The sequence below is a fragment of the Morone saxatilis genome, unplaced genomic scaffold, assembly GCF_004916995.1.
Source record: "Morone saxatilis isolate NCDOM2014 unplaced genomic scaffold, NCSU_SB_2.0 Contig16, whole genome shotgun sequence".
Classification (NCBI taxonomy): Eukaryota; Metazoa; Chordata; class Actinopteri; family Moronidae; genus Morone; species Morone saxatilis.
The window spans coordinates 17,542,786-17,563,046 of record NW_023339718.1 but is presented as its reverse complement, the minus strand read 5'-3'; the positions used below and the strand labels follow the sequence as shown (position 1 = coordinate 17,563,046).

General features: G+C 40.7%; 1 protein-coding gene across 1 annotated transcript in view; it reads left to right on the top strand.

Moving 5' to 3' along the window:
- Positions 1-15,312: 15,312 nt before the first annotated feature.
- The window catches only part of LOC118325362 (calcium-binding protein 7), a 23,390-nt gene continuing 18,441 nt past the window's right edge, over positions 15,313-20,261 (top strand). Inside the window, exon 1 of the mRNA XM_035658001.1 lies at positions 15,313-16,206. Coding sequence (XP_035513894.1) covers positions 16,098-16,206 — 109 coding nt within the window. The 5' untranslated portion in view covers positions 15,313-16,097. The remainder of the gene's footprint in view (positions 16,207-20,261) is intronic.

Genomic DNA, 20,261 nt, shown 5'->3' with positions numbered 1-20,261 from the left:
TGATCTCTCCTTATTGACATGCTATGAAGGTGAAAGTATCAACAGAGATATGTATATGGGGCAGTTCCCCATGTGTATACACAGGTAAATCCCTTCCTCCCTCATCTTTAATGGGAAGTCTTTATAACACAAAGCTGTCTATAAAACTTCAGAGGTGCCAGTCTTTAATAGTCAGGCTTATCAGTTACCTGAATCCTCCAACAATAGAATCCCTAATCTCTACTCAGGGATGGAGAGGACAGCACATTTCAGACTGTGGTGTGGGGAATGAAGGAGGGGGTTTACACACACTAATGAAGGCTCCTCACCCTCCTGCAAGGCACTCAGTTTGATATTCTCCGACAGGCAGAAATACATTAGCCTCTGACTGTCCATTTCCGATTTGACAGCATTACACAGAGGTAGGGGGGAGTGCAGGAGGATCAGGACCGCTTCAGAAACTCCCACTTTTCCTTTTCCTGTAAAGCTCTGACTGACACCTAAAGTCACCGCCTTCAGTAATGCAAATAACAAATCACATACTGACAAACACCTAATGTTAGGAATACATAAATAGCAAAATAACCGAATAAGTGACCCTTTCTTCGCCAGTGATTTATTTGATCAGGAATGGATAAGGGATGATTTATGATTCATTTCATACTGACTGCTCAACAGCCAGTGCAATATATTGGTATGCGGACCAAGTAATGTTTTTGGTTCACTGGTTACAATCAACGCTGGGTTATTATAGTGGTGTAGCTCCAGCAACAGAGCACCAGAGGAGAGTGAGAGAGTGAATGTGTGTCCAGGAGAGTGTATGTGTCTTGTGTATATTTGTGTTACTGCGTGTGTTCAGGCTAGAATCTATCTGGTGCTAATGCACCTACAAGAGCAGGTTCTATTGTTGTATTATACATCTGACTTGTTCTCTTTCACAGTTCATAAGTCCCTGCTGTTAGGTGAGAATATCTGTACTAAATTACAAATGTTGTCCACTACTATATGTATAGTACAGTTATATTAAATTTAAAATACTTTAAAGAAGTAAACAAACTAACAAACATTACTGAAAGTTCAGGAAAATGCTAGAAAGTGCATTTATTACAATAATAGAATAATAATAATGAGCGGACTGTGCAAACAGAAGCAAGCCTTGTTATCTGTACAGACACTTTAAAGACTTAAAGTCAGCTCTCCCAAAGGTAGATTTGTTTTTCTCTGATCTCCAGCTTGTGTTTGGTAGATGTGACTGACAGTCAGTGTTCTGCTGACCTTGCTCATGCTGGCACTGTTCCTGCGCTGTTATCTTTCCCGCTCATCAAGGCTGCTGTAAAGCTGCTCTAGATAAGGTTCTGTGGTCATGAGGACCCTTCATCTCCCCTACAGGCTCTTAATCCATCTCTCAAAAAGACAAGCTTGTGTACTGTTATACAATATAAAAAGAAGACATTTTTTTTTTCTTCTTTTTTTTTTTTTTACAAATTGTATATAATGCATTTTTAACATTAATACATTTATAAATTATAGAAATGAGTAAGCCTACCTTAAACACAATTCTTACAGAACTCATAGAATCTTATTATTCTTATAAAATATACCTGTCTCATTTTAAGTTACTGTCACCATTACTGCCTCTAAATTGTCTATTGTCAGAAGTCTTTCATGGAGGTCTGCTTCTGAAGGGGTCCAATTTTAAACAGCTCAAACTGCTGCCTTAGGCATCATACGTATTGAAACTCAGGTGTATTGTAGTTGATAATTTAACGATGGAAAATAAACACATGTATAAAAGTAATTACAGTGGTATTATTGTTTAAAGGTATAACAGGCACATAAAGATGTTATTTCTCTATATCATCCATCACAATCTGAGCTCTCTGGCACTTAAATACTGTAACTGCACTGACAATGGAGTTCTGCAGGTTGCATTTGATACGGTAATACACTTACTGAAGCCGAGGGGGAATAAAAGAAAAAAGAAAAGAAAAACAAATGTACATTCTTCCATAAAGGACAGAAGGTTTTTCCTCAGCCATCTCTATTTAAGAAGACTGAAAGGCGGTCATGAATCACGTAGTATATTATATTTCATGTTAAATAAGCCAGACACTTTTGAGCATCCATCACTGGTTTGACTGCCTAGCTTTTGGTTTTGGTGAGCTACCCCAAGATTTTAATTGGCTCATTTGGCCCCTCATCCACTGTCCAGAGACTTCAATGTCACAGGTATCTGACTGCATGCTGCATGATTTCGTTATTATTATATTGTGCTCTTAACATTGGTATAGATACAATACAGAGGAAACTAAAAACTAGTAGTGCAACAACTGGCATCCTTTACTATTAATACAATATACAATGAGAACAAAGCAAAAAAGTTGACCTATGTTGATATTTTCCAACACCAAACTCTTTTTGTGTGAAGGTAATTTTTGATCCCTCACGTTTCTCAGGAGAAATGAACTGGTATTCCTCACTGTACAAGCAGAGAAAGATATTTTTCTTTGAAGTCATGACATTGGTGTAATGAGTGAATGCAATGCTTTCTACAGTGCCAAATATGTAACAGTTATACAACATGTTACTATCCAGCACAGATTGAGTGAACTGCAAGCAGTGGAAGAGGAAATAACACTGGGTCCATCTGTGTCAATACTTGGCTGCGAACACAGCCATAGTGTCACAGGGAAATGGAGTCTTGCACAATGGGGGAGTATCGACCACGGGCTGTTACCTGGGAGAAATGCTGTTGTGAGGGGAGGTTTGGGGAGGGGGAAGGGACTGATTGATAGACAGGACCCATTGAGCGGCTGCATCAAACTACTGCTTTGTTAGTCCAATCGTCAGCAGTGTATCTGCACAAGGGGCGTCTGAAGGGCTCCCTGAAAATCAAGCAGAAATAGGGGTGCCGCACCCATCCATCTGTCACACCTGCTGTGCTGGAGAAATTAAAAATTGTGTCAAACAAAAACATCAGATCTGTGAAGTAATAAGGAGACAGTAACCTTGCTCAAATTAATACATAAAACAAACATAAATGCCATGCTTACATCATTTGACTGTCTGTCTTTTAATTACATCATCTTGTGGTGCCCTCTTTTTCTGCAGTTGTATAAAGACACCTAACTGGAGTATCAGCACCATCTACTTCTTATCTCGATGAACCAACTGATAATATTCACATAACAGTTGTGGATAGAAACGTGAAAATTTGCATTTATGACAGCTGTACCTCAGTCTGTAGGGACTATGGGGTGTGGACTGGTGGCTGGACACCTGCTTGGCACTGCTGAGGTGCCCTTGACCAAGGCACCAAACCCCTAACAGTTCCGGGGATGCCACTACCTCTTCACATTTACGTGTCTATAGGCCTTGTGTGTGTGTGTGTGTGTGTGTGTGTGTTGTATTTTGGGCCTGTGGGCCCTTGTTTTTCTTCTTTTCTTGATGTTCTAATAAAATTGCACTACATTTGGATGGAATCTGGCTCCAGTTTGTCACACCGGGATGCCCTTCATAGGAGTCAAGAATAGCAGATTGGCACCAGCTGTTTACCATTGACGGAGCTGTGACTGAAACTTTTGAGAGCGATTTCACCTTTGTATCTTTTAACCATTGCAAGTTTGATTCAACAAAACTAATTCAGGAAGCCAAAGTCAGAATCCTGCAGTGAGAGCATGCTCATGACAATTAGAAGCATGGAATATTACTGATGCCATTTTGAATTTGAAATGCATTAAATTATATGTTTCTCATTTACATTTTAAAGCTTCATTTTCATAATGTATGCACGCAGTAATGCAGGACTCAAGAGTAATCTGACCAGAGGCTTCTGTATGAATGGCAGAATTACCAAGCAGCATAGCATTACTGTATGTCTGACAAAGGATTAGACAAATAAAGTGAAGGATTTTACCCATGTTCAGGTTGATTTATTCTAATATTTACTGCATATTCCTTACAGCTACAACAATAATTCATTCAAGTAGGATAAAATTGACATTTAAATTACTCTATTTAGTTTAAAATTAAATTAATTTATCACTTCCATTATGAATCATTAAATAAGAAATGAATGGAAAATTATATCTAATCATAAAAACCACATATTTAAAAATGATGCAATTAAGTTATGGCACAAGCTTTCTGCTGTTCCATGACAGGATGAGCGTAGTGAACCTGACGGTTGGATTGCATGCATATATAATCAGAATCATTGGCTTCAAATTTCTTCTCCATTTCTTTGGTCATAGTCTGGTGATTCTACCTCAACAAACACATTGGTAGGGCCATGCTAAGAAAAGCTGCTAAAGAAGAATGCATGGCAGGTCGGCATTCTGATCCACTTTTTTTCATATTTCTTACTGGGTCACATGGCGATGTAGTAATGTACCGTTAAGATACTGACACAGGAAGCTGAAGATGGAGCATCACTTGTTTGGTATTCAGGGGGAAACCCAGTGTGGTGAAGTGGAGAGGAGCTGTTGACAGCATACAAAAACTAGTGAATGCGTGTGACTATCAGACTTTGACTGCTGTGATCAACCTCAGGCTTATACTGTAAATACACACATTAGTTAGAGTGAAACAGAGAGGTAAATTGATTGAGATAATTGTATAAAGCACTTATTATTAAATCAAGTGCTCTCAGCTACGTACAATAGCCAGTACATTTTGAAGACATGACGTAACCTAATTTTTGGAAGCGTATGTGGAATGTTTTATTCACAAGGCATCCCATAGGTGATACCATTCATTGTTAATCATTTCCACAACAACTTCCACAAGACTCACCTGGTGCCCTCACACAACTGCAACAATGCTAATTTTGGATGCACAAGGACAATGACAAGGGGCATAAGACATCGCTTTGCACCACATTTTTCCCCCCACTCTGGACTGCCTCTTCTCCATGTCCAATGGAGGCATGCCTGTCAAGTTATCAAAGTTTAGATGATATGACTATTTTAATTTGGAATAACTTCAGCAATTGATGGCTACCTGTATTTATGCAGTCACAACAGCAAAAATAAAACTTTCCTCCAGAGGGGCTGCTCAGCCAAAGAAGGGAAATGAGCTGTTGTGCCATGCCAACTATGTTGTGAAAGGTAGATATTTTTTAGTGTGTGTAATGGTTGTGGCACAGGACTGACTTGAACCGAAAAGCACAACACAGAGACAGTCAGTTGTAAAGTAAAAGTTCTTGGAAGTTTTAATCAAAAGCCAGGCATGGGTTGAAACTAGGAGATCAGTCAGAGGCCAGCTTAAGGTGGCAGGTGAAGAATCATCAAACTGGGAAACAGGCAGGAGGATCAGGCAGGCAGAATCAAAGAATGCTGGAAAGCTATGACGCATACAAACTGGATAGCCTGGTGAAGTACGTACTAGTGGAAATAAATCGATATTTATATACTACTGGGCTGATTAGGGGAAATGGGAAAGCAGGTGAGTGAGTGGGTGGGGAAGGTCAGGTGGTGGGAACGACGTGAAAGGGGCGCAATATATTTTTTCTACGGATGGCGACAGAATCATCTATTCATAGTGAACCCTTTAACACCCATCCCATGCCCCTAACCCTTAACCTTCTTGGGTTTGACGTCAAGAATGTTTGTTTGCTATGATTGGATAGGCAATGTGACTTTTCTGTCACCATCCTAGGAAAAAGAAAATCACAAAAGGGGTTACTGCAGGGCAGGAGGGAGTGGCTGGATGTGGAATGACATGAGAGTTAGTATGGCAGAGAGAATGGAACAGTAAATGGAATGAACGTTATGATCTGGCTCGAGTTGTGAAAGCAATGAAAACTAATGTAACCTTGATCTGATTTGGAGTCTGCAGAGTCAAAACACTTGCAGTCTGTCTTATTCTCAATTTTCTTCATCACGCTTTTCGTGTTTTGTTTTGTCCATTCCCTTTGATTTGAAGCTGAGGAGTTCAACAAGGGCTTCAGGCTATTAAGAGATTCTGTTGATAATGAAATTCAGGCACATACAAGAAACTTCACAACAGCAATACAATGCAGAAAGAATAGATGCCAGATGCCTTATTAATGTAATTTTTTGTTGCATATTGACTTCATTTATCATATTCCCCAGTTCCTGTGGTGTCTTTAAATAAGCAGTTACCTCAGTCTTTAGTTAGATGCTGTTCTGGGATGGACAGCTCATCAAAGTGGGTGACAAGTGCGGGGGTAGAAAATGGACTATGTTATAGGTAGAAGGGCATGACTAGCAACATGGCTGACTCATGCTGGTAAGTAGAATTGTAGCTTTGAATGAAGGCTGTTTGGTTTTTATCGCTGTGAGTGATGCCAGTGATTGTACTTGAAATGATCAGCTGAAGGGGGCACGTTGCCTTCCGTGTCTTTCAATTTCATTACATAGTAAAATTCACTTGTACGGATATTTATTCATGTTAAAATGCACTTTGTGCAACTTTAAGCAGTAGGCAGCTGAATAAGGTGCTGCTCGGTTCGGTTTATTCACCATATCAATATCAATTAATTTGGAAGCAATAAGCTATGTGGCAGCTAATTAACCTTACATTTACCCCAAGGACATGTCTAATAAATAAAGGCATGGAAATATTTTCAAGGACACTTTTCCCTGTATCTGATTATTAACAGATTTAATGCGTTTGTGTTCTCTTTTTTTGTCTCCCCTTTGTCTTTTCCTGAATACACCTGACAACAAAATGAAAAATTATTATTGTTTTATGTTTACGGTTAGACTTACATAGAGTTGTGGATGTATTATCTGGTTGTAATACTTAGTTGTAATACTACCAGTGGAACAAGTAGTACTAGTATAGTACTAAAAATAAATGCTACGTGTGCTGTTTATTTTTCGGTATATAATATTGAACCGATACTTTTAACATCTTACATTATCTGAACGCCAGGGAAATATTAAATGTGTGCCCATAGAGAACACAATTGAACAATTACTATAGTGGACATAATCTCCTCCTCAACCAGCTATTGGCTGGCTATTGGGTATGCGCTAATAATTCCTACTAAGGAGAGAGAAAAAAAAGGGAAAATTGAAACGAAAAGAAGAAATGAAAAGGTATAAAACAGATGAAGTGCATGCACGCATGCACACACACGTACACACACACACACACACACACACACAAACACACAGTTCTAGTCACAAAAGGGCTTCAGAGGAACTGTGCATCCACTTACTTTAAAAAACATTCACAACTTCTCAGCAGTGGGGTAGCCAGTAAGACTCTACACTGAAGAGACACTGTAACCTTTTCCTATCTGCTCGAGCAGACCTGTCTAAAAGGCCCATTTTCTCAGTGGGGTTCAGTCATGGAGGAGATGGCGGTGGCAGGGAGGGTTTGCGTGGACACAGTCCTCATCCTGGATGTTACTCACATTATGCTAAAGGGTTTAACTTGAACTTCCACATACTCAAACACACACACTTCAAATCATCTTAGGAAACTGCCAAGCCTGCACATCCCTAGAGATGACTGTGAATAATTGATTTTAACCAGGGAGACGTTTGCATTTTTCCCCCATTTCCATATAGAGGAGAGTCTTGAGGAGGTGATTCAATAGTTGACTGATACTTGCAACACTTTGGAAAAGTTAGAGAAAGCATAATTTGTAGGTCTCGGATGTGTCCCTAAAGATGTTGGGATGTAATGTATTATTCAGAAATGTGAGCAAAAAAGTATGATTTTTTTCTCTACAGGTTGACAGGTTGGATGTAAATTTTCAAAATAACATGGAGCCCCGATATGCATGCAATATGCTAAGCAGATGACATACACTGATCCTTTAAGAAACTTGAGTGTTTTCATGTTTGAGGACTTCCACCGGGACATTTTCTGCCCTCAGGAACACTGGTGCAAAATAGACAACAAAGAACATTTTTCGCCAGTGTCAAGGTTATCTAATCTTTCACCTCACTCTTAGTGAACTGTGAGTTTGCTTAACTTTTTTCAAAAGGCTAAATTCCCTCGTGGTTTCTCTTTCCACTGCCTTCAGTGTTGTCTTTCCTTTCTGGGTCATAAGAGGGAAAACAGACTCAATCGTTTTTGATGTGTCGAAACGATTCCTGTAAAAAAGGTGTGTAAACACTTGGCAGCTCACTCAGGAGGTAAACATGACGTGGCTTTCTTACCCTAGTTTCCACAACTTTGATGTTTGGGAGATGGCATTAGCATTCTGTAGGGAGAGGAAGCTTGGTGCTTGCGTTCATCTGATATCCCTCAAACTATAAGCTTAAGGCAGGAAAGTCTACCAAGAATTTTTCTCTAAATCCTGAGTGGTTCTCGGATTATTCTGTTGCAGCTCAAACGCCTCTGGCTGTTGGTAACACGGTCACTCTGACATCACAGGGGGTTGTGGGAGAAGCTGGGGGCAAATGTGTGATAGCTTTTTAAAAGATGATGTCTCCTGCATCTGTTCAATATCATTTCATTGTGAGTGGTCTCAGTAGTCTCTGCAAGGACTAATGGGCATCCAAATCATTTAAACTCTGATTGATGCACTCTTAATGGAACATTAAGTTCCATAAAATGGCTGGGGGATAACCCTGCGCTGGCCAGCAGCACAGGGTTTCTGGTTTTAATGAGCAGTGGTCTGGGTGATATATGCACAGTGTTATCTTTGCATTTAAAACTGCTCACATAGCAGCGTTGCAGTTATTTTGGGCTCATTTGCCATCAACACAGCTGCAGTGCTGGGGTGCCCATTTGTTCAATAACCAATAGTTAATAAAAGATTTATTAAATACTAAAAACTTTAACAATATAAACTTTTTTTTTTACAGTCAAGGAGACTTTTGTTAAACTGCATAGACTCCCTTAGGGCATTGAAATGAATTGGCCTCCTTGGAGCACACTATAAATTATTGGATTCCCGAGGCGTCTTATTTCGCAGTCCTACTGCCAAGAACGAGAACATCAATATTGAATGACTCTCGTAAATTTGATAATTTTCAATGGCAACAGTTTTCTTATGTCCAATTTAAAAAAATAAAATGTCTGCACATGCCAACTATGTTAAGGTTAGGGAAATATCATGGTTATGGCCAATAAGCTATGGTTACAGTACGCTTAAAGTTAGGCAAATCAAACACTTTTTTAACTACATAGTTCTTGCAACTATGCACCCAATCAAAAATTTACATTCCTTTATATGTTCTTACTGCATCTAAAGATTGTATGGTAATAGATGCAGGCCTTCAACTACAAACTCTGAAAGAAAGTCTGGCTGCTCTATGCCTGCGTTTCTAACATGACAAAAGCTATAAAAGTCAGAAATGTGACAAACTCTGGCAAATGTTGCCACCGTGTCTCTGGCACATCCAAGTCTAGGGAGCTCCACATGAGAGAAAGAGACATATCAGCTGGTCAAACTGCGACGTGGCACTGAGCACAGCTGAGAATGCCAGAGTGTGGCCCACATGAGAAACAGCACTGCTTTTCCTCCCCCCTCCAGAGCAACTTTTCCTGTGATGAGGGGTTGATGCTCTAGATTATTGATAGTAATTAAGAAGTGTGGAACATACAGTATCACTTGCACAAACTTTATTATGTAAAAACAATGAACATTTGTTGTGGTTGTTCATCTTTTCAGCAAATATAAGCATCAATCAATGGACATAATGCATGTGTTACATAGTAGGCTGCATATACAATAAAATAATATAAAAATAAGAGTTATTTTAGAAACATAAATACCAGTGCATAACAGTAGGCATAAACATATTTTGAATGATGCCATTTTGATAAAACAAAAGACTGCAATCTCTCTTTTTCCTTCCCTCACAACAGTACCACCAATTCCCTCAAAGTCTCCGGCTTCTGCAAAGGCTTGTATGATTTTTAGTTGGAAGATCAAGAGCCTGTTACTACAGGGAGGAACCAGCGTGCATCTATTTGCCACCAGGGGTTGCTGTTTCGTTTCTTCCCCAAATAAAGAGTTCTTTTTTTATGGTCCTAAATCCAATCTTTTTTTCCCTTACACCTCCTCCCGGCGGAAACTCCCCAAATAGCAAAGTAGCACTTCAAACAGGCACCGACATCCTCTAAAAAGCATCGACAGGGCCCAGCTTGGGGCTGCCCAGCAAGGAAAGGAGGAAGGAAAGAGAGGAGGGCGTATCATCGTTATAAACACAAGCCAAAACACTGTGGGAATACATGTTTGGGCCTGCAGTGCAGCTTATGTTGATCCTGCAGCTTCATTCTGAGGCGAATTCAGCGCAGACGCCCACTGGCATATCCATAATTCCCTCATAGACTGGAACTCCTCTTCCCACAGCCAGAAACTTTTAAGAATGACAGCCATGTTTTTGTAGAGGAAAGAGGCATAATCTAAGAGGCGCAAAAAAGGGGATGATGCCAGTTCTCCCAACAGAGGATGCCTGGATGTGTAATGGGACTGTGGGATGGTGGACTAATCCAAGGTAGAGCTTAGCCAGTAATGGCAGACTTTTGTCAGCATTTCAGACTCCCAAAAAATCCATCTTGTCATGCAGACATTCTGTGAATGCATCACCTAACGACATTAACTAGTTGTAATGCAGAGCTTTAATGACATAAGTCTGTTCAGGGGTTTGTGAAATGACCACATCTGTCTTTCCTGTTCCTCTCAAACAGAGAGGAAAAGCTTTTTCCTCCATCTATCCCCTTTAGTCTCCAGCTCTCTCTGGCTCCATGCTTATAATCCTGGAGCAGCTCAATGGGCTTGCAGTATGGGCCATTATTCACTCCAATACTTTTTCTCTGTGCTGGTCAATAGCCTAGGACGTAGTCAAAACTGAAACGGTTTATTTGTTCCACGCAGGCAGACGGATCTGACCACAGGGGATGCATCACAATAAGCCCTTCCCCTATGGACTATAGCTTTCTCTATAGTGAAAATGTCAACATATTTTTTCACATATAGCTTTATATATTTATTTTTTTGTCATCCTGGCAATTTGGAATTGTTATTTATTTTGAAATATAGTAAATCCTCAGAAGTAATAACTTCTGGCAGGTAGTCTCACATGAAATTGTCTTTTTCTCCCTTTTCCCTTTAATCTGCGACAATTCAATCAGGCAGCCTGTGTGTGTACCTGGGCTCTTCTCTGTGCTTTGTCCTTGTTACAATCTCATCAAGGCTTTCTCGTTGCTTATATGAGGATGAGACGTGGGGAAAAAAATTAAGCAAGAGGGTGAAGGTTTCAGGTTTTTCTGATTACTGTCAGATAAGCTGAGGATGACAGCTTTAAAATCTGCCAAGCCAAGTCATCATTAAAAAGGGGCATGAAGGTACGACCCTGTCATATACCCCTTATTTAATTCATGCTAAGACTACAGCATTTGTGTTATAATTAGGTTAATAAAATAAAAGACAAAATCAAGATGTAATGTGTTTTGTTTGTAAAAATGATTTAAGTCTGGGGACAATAATAAAAAATGCTGACGTAATCTACCCACTCTGAAATCAAAATTACTCATGTTTTTAATGTTCATGTGATGTGCAATTAGTTGGGCTGTCCACTGTCAAGCTATCATCAAACAGCTGCAGCGGATAGAACGTACGCATTGCAAAGCTGAAAATTCACTGCAGCAACATTTTATTAAGACATAAATGTTAATAATTTCTATTCGAAATCTACAACAGATTCAGACACTTTGGAAGTTCAATAGTTTTTACAATAATTCAAGTTGCACCAATCAATATGTTGGAAACAATGACTTGGTGCAGTGTGAAAGGGGTCCCCTGCAGTGATGAATCCACAGAACATTATTACCAAACTCTGCAGTTTCCCTCAGCTCTATGGACGGTTTGAGTGTTTTTCAGCTCATTGTTGTGATTTTACATCCTGTAACTCTATTGTTTTGATTTACTTTCATCGCTCTTATCAGCCTTGTTTCCTCCTGCAGCAGGCACCGGTTTTTAGCCAAAAACACAGGTAAACCCATTGTACAGTACTTTCCCAGCAGCCCTTGGGAGTTGGTAGAGAATCGAGTCCAAATAAATGCCAATGTTGCTTTGTGTCTGCTTAATGTGTAAATGTATTATGTCAGTGTTGTGTTTACAGCAGGTTTATGGAAAGGCAAGAGTAAAATTATACAGTCCTGACATATAATTATATTTGTCGAAGAAAAAACACAAAGAACTAACAGCTTAATTCAAACACGTTGCTAAATAAGAAAGAGGAAAGACTGGAAGCCTTATGGTCAAGCAAGACAATTTTGGTCATATTACCTTGCTTGTGCAACAAAATGCACTTTTATTGAAACCACTGACAAAATGATTCAAATGATTCATTCTGCAGCACGAGTAGCGCTGCACTTCTCAGTCAATAATAAATGCAGAAATAGCTTTTTAGTAATCATTCAGAGATTACTCAGAGACTAAGCACTTCAATGCACAATACGTTGTAGGCTCGCATTTAACTTTAAGTCTTGGACAAAGGAACTTATGAGCATTCACAGGCTGTTGCCGGGTGATGCATGGTGAGTGAGGAAAATCTAGGACTTAATGAGGGAAATATTGGACTCTAGAATCCACAGCGTAATCATTTGGCTTCAGAACACTTGGATAATGCTGCTGAACTGTTTTCGGGTAATTTGCTGGTCATTTTCTGTACTTTTAGAACTTAAAAGGAACATGTTCATGTCCACTTCAGCTCATTCTGAGTTGCCCCTGCTGAGTCAATGTGGATATTAAACGTTTTTTACATTTACTTGAGGTTGAGAAAAAGGATAAAATGTTAATTTCTGGATTATTTATGTTATTCTACTATTCCTGCATTTCCTCTACTGATATAAATATGTTTTATTCCTAGGTGGATATCACCTTGACTTAAGCTTACTCTTCCTTTCATGTGCAGTCACAGCAGCATTTAGTGACCTAACAAGAGAGCGAAGAGGCACTGGGCTGGCAGGATCAGCTGCCATCTAGTGCCAGCCTTAACACCAGCTCACCTCTCACATACACAGACTGTGTATAAGCAGAATCTGAGAGACCTTAACCTAGCAGGGGGTAATCATTAAACATTTTCAGTGACAAAAGAGCCTTGTGACACATTGGACACTAGACTACTGCGGTTATTGGATTCTGAAAGTGGTCTGACCTTCAAAGTTTCCTCCTGTTGAGAGGGTTTAGGTAGACGGTTTTTGCGGAAATAAAAGGTGCCACATGTCACCCAAGGATACAAAGTTGGTGGTGCCCTTTTGTGTCTAGCCAGTGGTTGTTGGACACTGCTGACACTGTCAGACTGACCAATGGTCTGTGGAGCATTAGAAAATGCCAGCCAGCACAGTGGATGTTTTCATGCGTGGAGAATGTTGCAACTCAGTGACCGAGTAAAAGTGGAATTTTAAAAGTTTTTTTCAGGGTTTATATAACCAATTCAGACATTGTAGATTATAACTGATCAGGACTGGCCTGTGGCATAGATAGCCAAATTTCTGCAGTAGGGTACCAAGCTTTCCTGGTGTTCCCATTAAGCCTTTTGTCCTCAAATGTTTTTCACAGACTACTTAGTTGTGTTTCTAGAATGGCATCCATGTTCAAGTGTGCAGAGAATGGAGCTATCCTCTTAACCCTAATGTACTGTTTGGGATCCTGGAGAGCCCAAACCCTCTTCAACAGCTCAAAAAACATACTTAAATCTGTAATAAGTTATGAACACAACAGTGAAATATCAAGTTGATAAGGCGAACTTGTCAGCAAAGTTTCAGTATTCAGTATTCAGTTACGGAGCAGAAATATCATTCCTTAGTTGTTGTGCTTCTGGCCACCAAGTCCAATATTCACTCTCTTTTAGCTCTGTTTGGGTTTCAACCAACTCCACTAAATAATTTTAGATAATATTTACCCTTTGGTGATGAGCAGCATTTTCTCTCAAAAAAACTGCCTGCTGTGGCAAAACAAAAAAACTAATATATGAGAGCGATGAGAGTGAATCAAAACATAAAAGTCTCGGCCCACACAGCTAAACTACGAGCTGACACTAGGAGCTACAGATTCAGGTGATAATTCTCTGTAGTTTCCCCAAACAATGATAAAGCTAATATTAAAAAAAGACACACATTACTGTGGAGCCAGTAAATTGACTTTATGAATGCTTCCATAAACACTTTGCATTATAATAAATCACTTTCATTGCTTCGTTCCCCAAAACATTCCCCTGGACTGGTTAAATAATATACTTTATAATGTGCTCAGGTGGTAGAGCAGGTTGTCTAGTAATTGGAGGGTTCCTGGTTGAATTCCCTGCTCCCCCAGTCCAGTGAAAGTGTCCTTGGGCAAGATACTGAAGCCCAAATGTGAGTGTGTGTGTGTATGGGTGAGCTTGCTATCATCGCAAGCGCTTTGGAGGAAGCACTGTATTGCCTCCGATGAGCAGGTTGGCCCCTTGCATGGCAGCCTCTACCATAAGTGTGCGAATCTGTGTGAATGGGTGAGTCCATTTACATTGTTTTAGTTTATGGCAAACTATTGGTTTGTCCATGAAGCAAGAACATTGTCGAAATTATGAAAGAACCAAACACAGTGGGAGAAGGCCCCAAAAACCTAATTTCTCCGTCGCCCCCGAAAGGCTATGGCCTGTCCTGTAATTGATGGAAATAAAAGAAAGAAAGAGAATAAAAGAGATATTTGGAAAATCTACTTGACATGCAGACTCCTAACAAAAGATGGGATACATGTCAGTATTACCAAGAAGACAGCTCATGGTCATCAAAAATTCAAGTGGCTTCATTCAACCCCGAACTGCTCAGCCAGCCATGCCCATTAAAGAGTACAACCGTTCAATTCAAATGGGTCGCTCTGTGGCGCAGCAAAGCATACAATTGGAGATGATGAGATAGAAAGCTAGAGGGAATTTTTACTCTGTTTCTTCCATTCTTCTTCCTCTCTTCCTCTCTCACAGTCTTTAAAATACTTCCTACTGTATGTCACCTCATCCTAGACAACTAAATCAGCAGTAGATGCAGTTTTGCGTCATAACGAAACTTCACATGCACAAGTGACGCTGCAAGGCATTCATTTGTCTTATAGCTATAACAGTAGGAGGAACTCAACCATACACCTACCATACATGGTCATCAATCACACTTTATGGTTTTAGTCTAACATCGGTGAGTAACCGGAACGCGCACGGGGAGAGTAATTGAACAAAAAGAAAGAGAGACACAGAGAGGGAGGGAGGGAGGGAGGGGTGGGTTTTGGGTCGCTGTTTCGGAGGCGAATTCGCCCTGGACACCTCATACAGAGTGTGTGTATGTGCAGACGTATGTATGCGAGAGACAGAGTGACGGGAGACGAGAGAGAGAGAGAGAGGAGTACATATCAGACCCACACGGAAAGCTTCCTTTCACAACAACAACAAAAAAAAAACACTCCTTCACTCCTCCACTGAAGATGGAACAACTGGATCGCAATGCGCCCCCGTACCCCATGACCAATTAAGAGCGAGCCAGCAATTATTGTCTTTGAGGATCCGGACGCGCGCTGACCTGTCATCTTTTCACGCTTTCAAAAGAGACACATTTAGATATTTTTGAGCTGTGTCCCCTCATCCGTCTTTTTAAGTGTAACACGTCGTTTGTGTGGATTATATGAAGGTGGCTGGACCTTGAGGACGGAGTGCGTCAAGTGAGCGCACGTATCCAACAAGTGGATGCATGAATTTGATCGCGGCAGACAAACGCCGGGACTGAACACACAGACAGTCGGTGGATTGATAACCTATAAATCTGTGTATCGATTGATCGTTTTACAACTAAGACAAATAACCCGCACAGCTCAGATGTGGAGCTTGTCTTGTTTGGCGGTGATGTATATATGTGCGCATTGTCTCGGTCTGAGGTAGTTTTTGTATCTAGTGACTTTGTGTATTAACAGTGATTTTTTTTCAAGCATAGAACAAAACTGCAATGAGGTGAGACATCTCCTACATTTTCCCCGTCGTTAACCAAAAGCCAGATTTCGGCGGACACGCTGCGGAATCCACCGTCTCCCACCTCACCCCTCGCCCCCCATCCATGGACTCGCTTCTCCGCTCCCTCGGTGACCGCGGGGGGAAGTTGGGATCCTCTCTGTAGACGTTTCTGTATGACGAGGGCGCAGGTGGCAGCCAAAGGTCGCAGTCATGCCGATGCATCCAGTCACCTCCACGCTGATGTACCGGGGGATCTGCACCATCCCCGACATCCTCTCCTACAGCGCCCCGGTGAACCTGCCCGAAGACGAAGTTGAAGGTGAGATGTTACCTGTAACGTGTATACCTGAGGGTGTTCAAGGGGCTGGCGAGGAGGTGTTTTATTCATAACAGACTCATGTAGTGGCAGTGTACGTGGCAGTGGTCAGCTGTGGAGCTCAGTCAAACAGACGCGCGGTCAGCACCATGGACAGCGCTCATGACGCGGGTAGAGATTTGAAGAGATTGATTTTTCAGTTTAAAAGAGGGCTGTTTTTTTGGTTTACTTTCAAAATATGCCTTTTTTTCTGATCTTGATATATAAAACAGAACGTGCAAAAATATTCACCCACTTTGTCACCAGTGTTGCTCAAAAATAAACTGTCTTGTTCATCAGTTTCATTGATTCCAAATTCAGGTTTGCAGCTCATTCAGAGGGTTAGTTGCATATGCACCCCAGACGCAGACGACCCTGCCCCCCTTTCTGCCATAAATTGTTGCTTCTGAGGGACATTGGGTCTAAATAGAAGCAGGAGCGGCTGGTGGGAATTTGGTTCATGGAGCCCGGTTTTGAAGACGAGATGGTCCAGAAGTGTTTGATATTTCATCTTCCTTTCTACCTTTTCTAGGGACTGTGAAATCTCTGTACCACAGCTACTAAATGATTCAACCAACATCCAATGTAAATCCTCTCTTGATTAAAAAAAAGTTACCTGAAAATCATCTTTTTCATCAATCAACACATTCTACAGCACTGCAGTGGCACACAGCCAAGGCCCCCGACAAGAATGCTGACACATGACAACTATTCTGAGCAATTTTGTTTTTTAGTATCCTGAGAATATTCAAGCCTGGAGCACTTGTGATGTGAACCTGCGACATCTGCACATTATCATGCAGCAGCCCCTGGGACATTGTTCAAGTCCCAAAGCATGTGTGATGACAGTAAGTTCTTGCGTTGTTGCTGTGTAGTCAGTGCAGTGACGCTGGAAGGTAGCTGACGTATCCCTGCTGAATGATTTGTTCAGAGCACCTCTCATCCTTGCTACCTTAGGAATGCACACATTGTTAGGGAAACAAAAGCATTTTTTTGTTTGACAGATTTGACGGTTTTGCGGGGCAGATTTAGAGACATCAGTGTATTTTTTTTTGCATTTCTGATTAGGCTGTCAGATGAAATACATATATGTCAAATCCTGACAATAAATCTACCTTTAATTGAACCTGGAGTTGCACACATTTGAAATTACACAGCCACACACTCTCTCTCTTTCTCTTTCTCTTTCTGCTTTCTCTCTCTCTCTTCTCTCTCTTCTCATGCACACCACACACACACACACAGAGGTTTGCATCTGCAGTACATGCAAAGACACCTTCGTACACATTTGGTTTGGCAGATAAATGCTATTCAGTGATGAGGGTGATATTAATTAGAAAAACTGAGTGGGAGCAGCAGCCAAATGTGAATTAGGTTTGACTCTCAAAAGGTCTTTCACGACTGGTCTTACTACCTGTTTCAGAACACACACACACAACACCACAGCACCAGAAACATCCAGAAAACCCAAGAATGGCTGCAAGATAGATCAGGCTGTTTTAAGATGCCATTCTGCCCTCTGCATTTTATACTCCATTGCCTTTCCTTTTCTGCCCTGACACCCAAAAAACTGAGCCTGTGATAAAAGAGAAGAGCAAACCTGTCAAAAAGTGATCTTTGTATGATGTCCTGGCCATAATTATAGCACTGCATCACTCAGGGCTTTATTGTCAAACATGATTTCCAGTGTACAGGGATCTTGCTTGACAGAAATACATTTTGCGCACAGCAGCAGGACTAACTATCTCAGTTTCCTTCTCACCCTCCCACTTTATTTACGGTCAGCTTTGGGTGTGTTGAACAGAGAACACTTAATTTTGACTTTAATTAGTCAGACCCAGTTGTGCAGTCTTGTTGCAGTTGTTCTGTCGCAGGACCGAGTGAGCCATTTGGGCTTTACAGATCCACTTATGGTGGCAGTTTGACTGGGGAAGCAATGGGATGCTTTGTGGAGAGAATAGGGGTAGAGAATAGAGCCTGAGGTAAAGCACAGTTAACAACAGTGACAGAGCCTTTTTCAGCTGCTGAGGAGCATTAGTGCTCCCATGTGAGGGATGTCTTACAGGTTGTGAAAGAGGCAGACTTTAAAGGCAGTGTTGCTGAGGAGATTGAGTGTTGTTGTTGTTGTTGTCAAGAGTGTAACGATTCACAGCTTCTCCTACCAGATAGCACAAAATGGGAATAATATAAACATGAACGAGCTGATTAATTTGTTAAATAATAGCTAAAAAAAAGTCACTGCATAAATACTGTACTACGTGCCAAGATTTGTGCTTTAAAAACTAATTCCTGGCTTTACCCTCATCATATTTTCTGCTGCTCGAAGATGGAGGACAGTGGGAGCATACGCATGTTCCTCCCAGTATTATGTTGCATTGTCATACATTTTACCTCCTTATTGGACGTTTCTTTTTAGATTTCTGCTCTGATTGAGTAACATCCTAAGTCTGAATTTCTGTGGACCAGGCCCTCTTTAACAACATACAAAAATTGTTTTATTAGCCTGCATGATTCTAATTCTAATAGAATTGCTTATAAACATGACTTTTAACTGAGAATGTTTCATAAGTCCACTATTAGAGAACTAAACTATAAAGCGTGGTTAAATAAAATGGATTTATGTTCTGTGTCTGTTGTTGGTGTGGATTTCTGTGTTTTGAGTTTTATAACAGAGAGTCAGACCTCTCTAGGATCTTACTGGCCTGGACATAATGGTACTATGTAGGATGAGGTACAGTACACCTATTTGTGTAACCTTAAGACTGAGACTGCAGTGGCCTTGGTTCAATTCAAACTTGTGACCCTTTGCTGCATGTCACCCCCCATTTCCTAATTTAATGTATTTACAATGCCTTCTGGTTATTTCCACATTTTATTACCTTCACTAAATATCTGGCAACTTAGCAAATTGGGTTTTATAAACATCAGAAGAGAAGAAAAACAAGATTTGTAGGAACCTAGTTGCTTGGTTTGTAGGACCCCAAACAATGAAGAAGTAAAGCCGCTTTCAACAAAACACATGGATTAATGTTATTGTGGTTCTTGGATTGCAGATACTGTAAAGGCGGATAAATTCTAAATTATAATATGCACTGAACAATCTTGAGTATATGTTGATCAGATGAAAAGCAAGCTGCTCGTCAGCGCTCTCATCTCTTGAGAGATGGACGAGAATTGGTTGGAAGTCTGAAGTGTCACATACATCAGCTCGGCCGTCAGGAAGACAAGGCTTTGTCATGAAATGAAATTGCATATTAGTGAATATGTGTGTGCGAGTGCATGTATAGGGACAGGAGGCTCAAGCCCTATTGGCACACGTAGCCAAGGACTTGATTTTCAATTACTGGCTTGGACACCCCAGGGATCGGACCAACGGCACCATACTTTGAGAGGGCTGTCAAAGCTATAATTGGAACAAAACGCTATTTTTCTGATGCTCGATAAGCCTGTGTGTGTGTGGTAGCAAGTACCTTAATGTACAATGATGCAAGCATAAATTGAATTGGACTCCATATTCTCCATTTCCCCTCCTACACAAGAGGGATGAAAAAAACAGTTGGTCATATTACAGGAGCTCAATATAGTTTAGACCTCCTCCACCACTAAAAGACACACACACACACACAGTGTCAATATCACTGCAGGTGGAATTAAGTGGGTAGCCCATTTCCACACTGCCTAACAGCCCTATTGGAAGCAGCTTCAGAATAGTCCCTGGGCTGAGCTTAAAGCATTTGTAACAGGTCCCAGAGTGAGGCTCATGTAAACAGATGCCAGTAGTTTCATGTAGACACAAGCAAAAGATAAGAATCAAGCAGAACGTTTGCATCTTTCTGACAAGGTTGTCATCAGTGCACTTTATTTATTGTTTCAGCTCTGGCTTTCCTTACATTGTTTCACAGTTCTGTTATTTTCAGACTTGTAGAGTCACATAGAAAACAATTTACAAAAATAGAATGATACATATTCATATGTCTGCCTTTTGATCATCCACTCTGTCTTATGTACATATAAGTAAA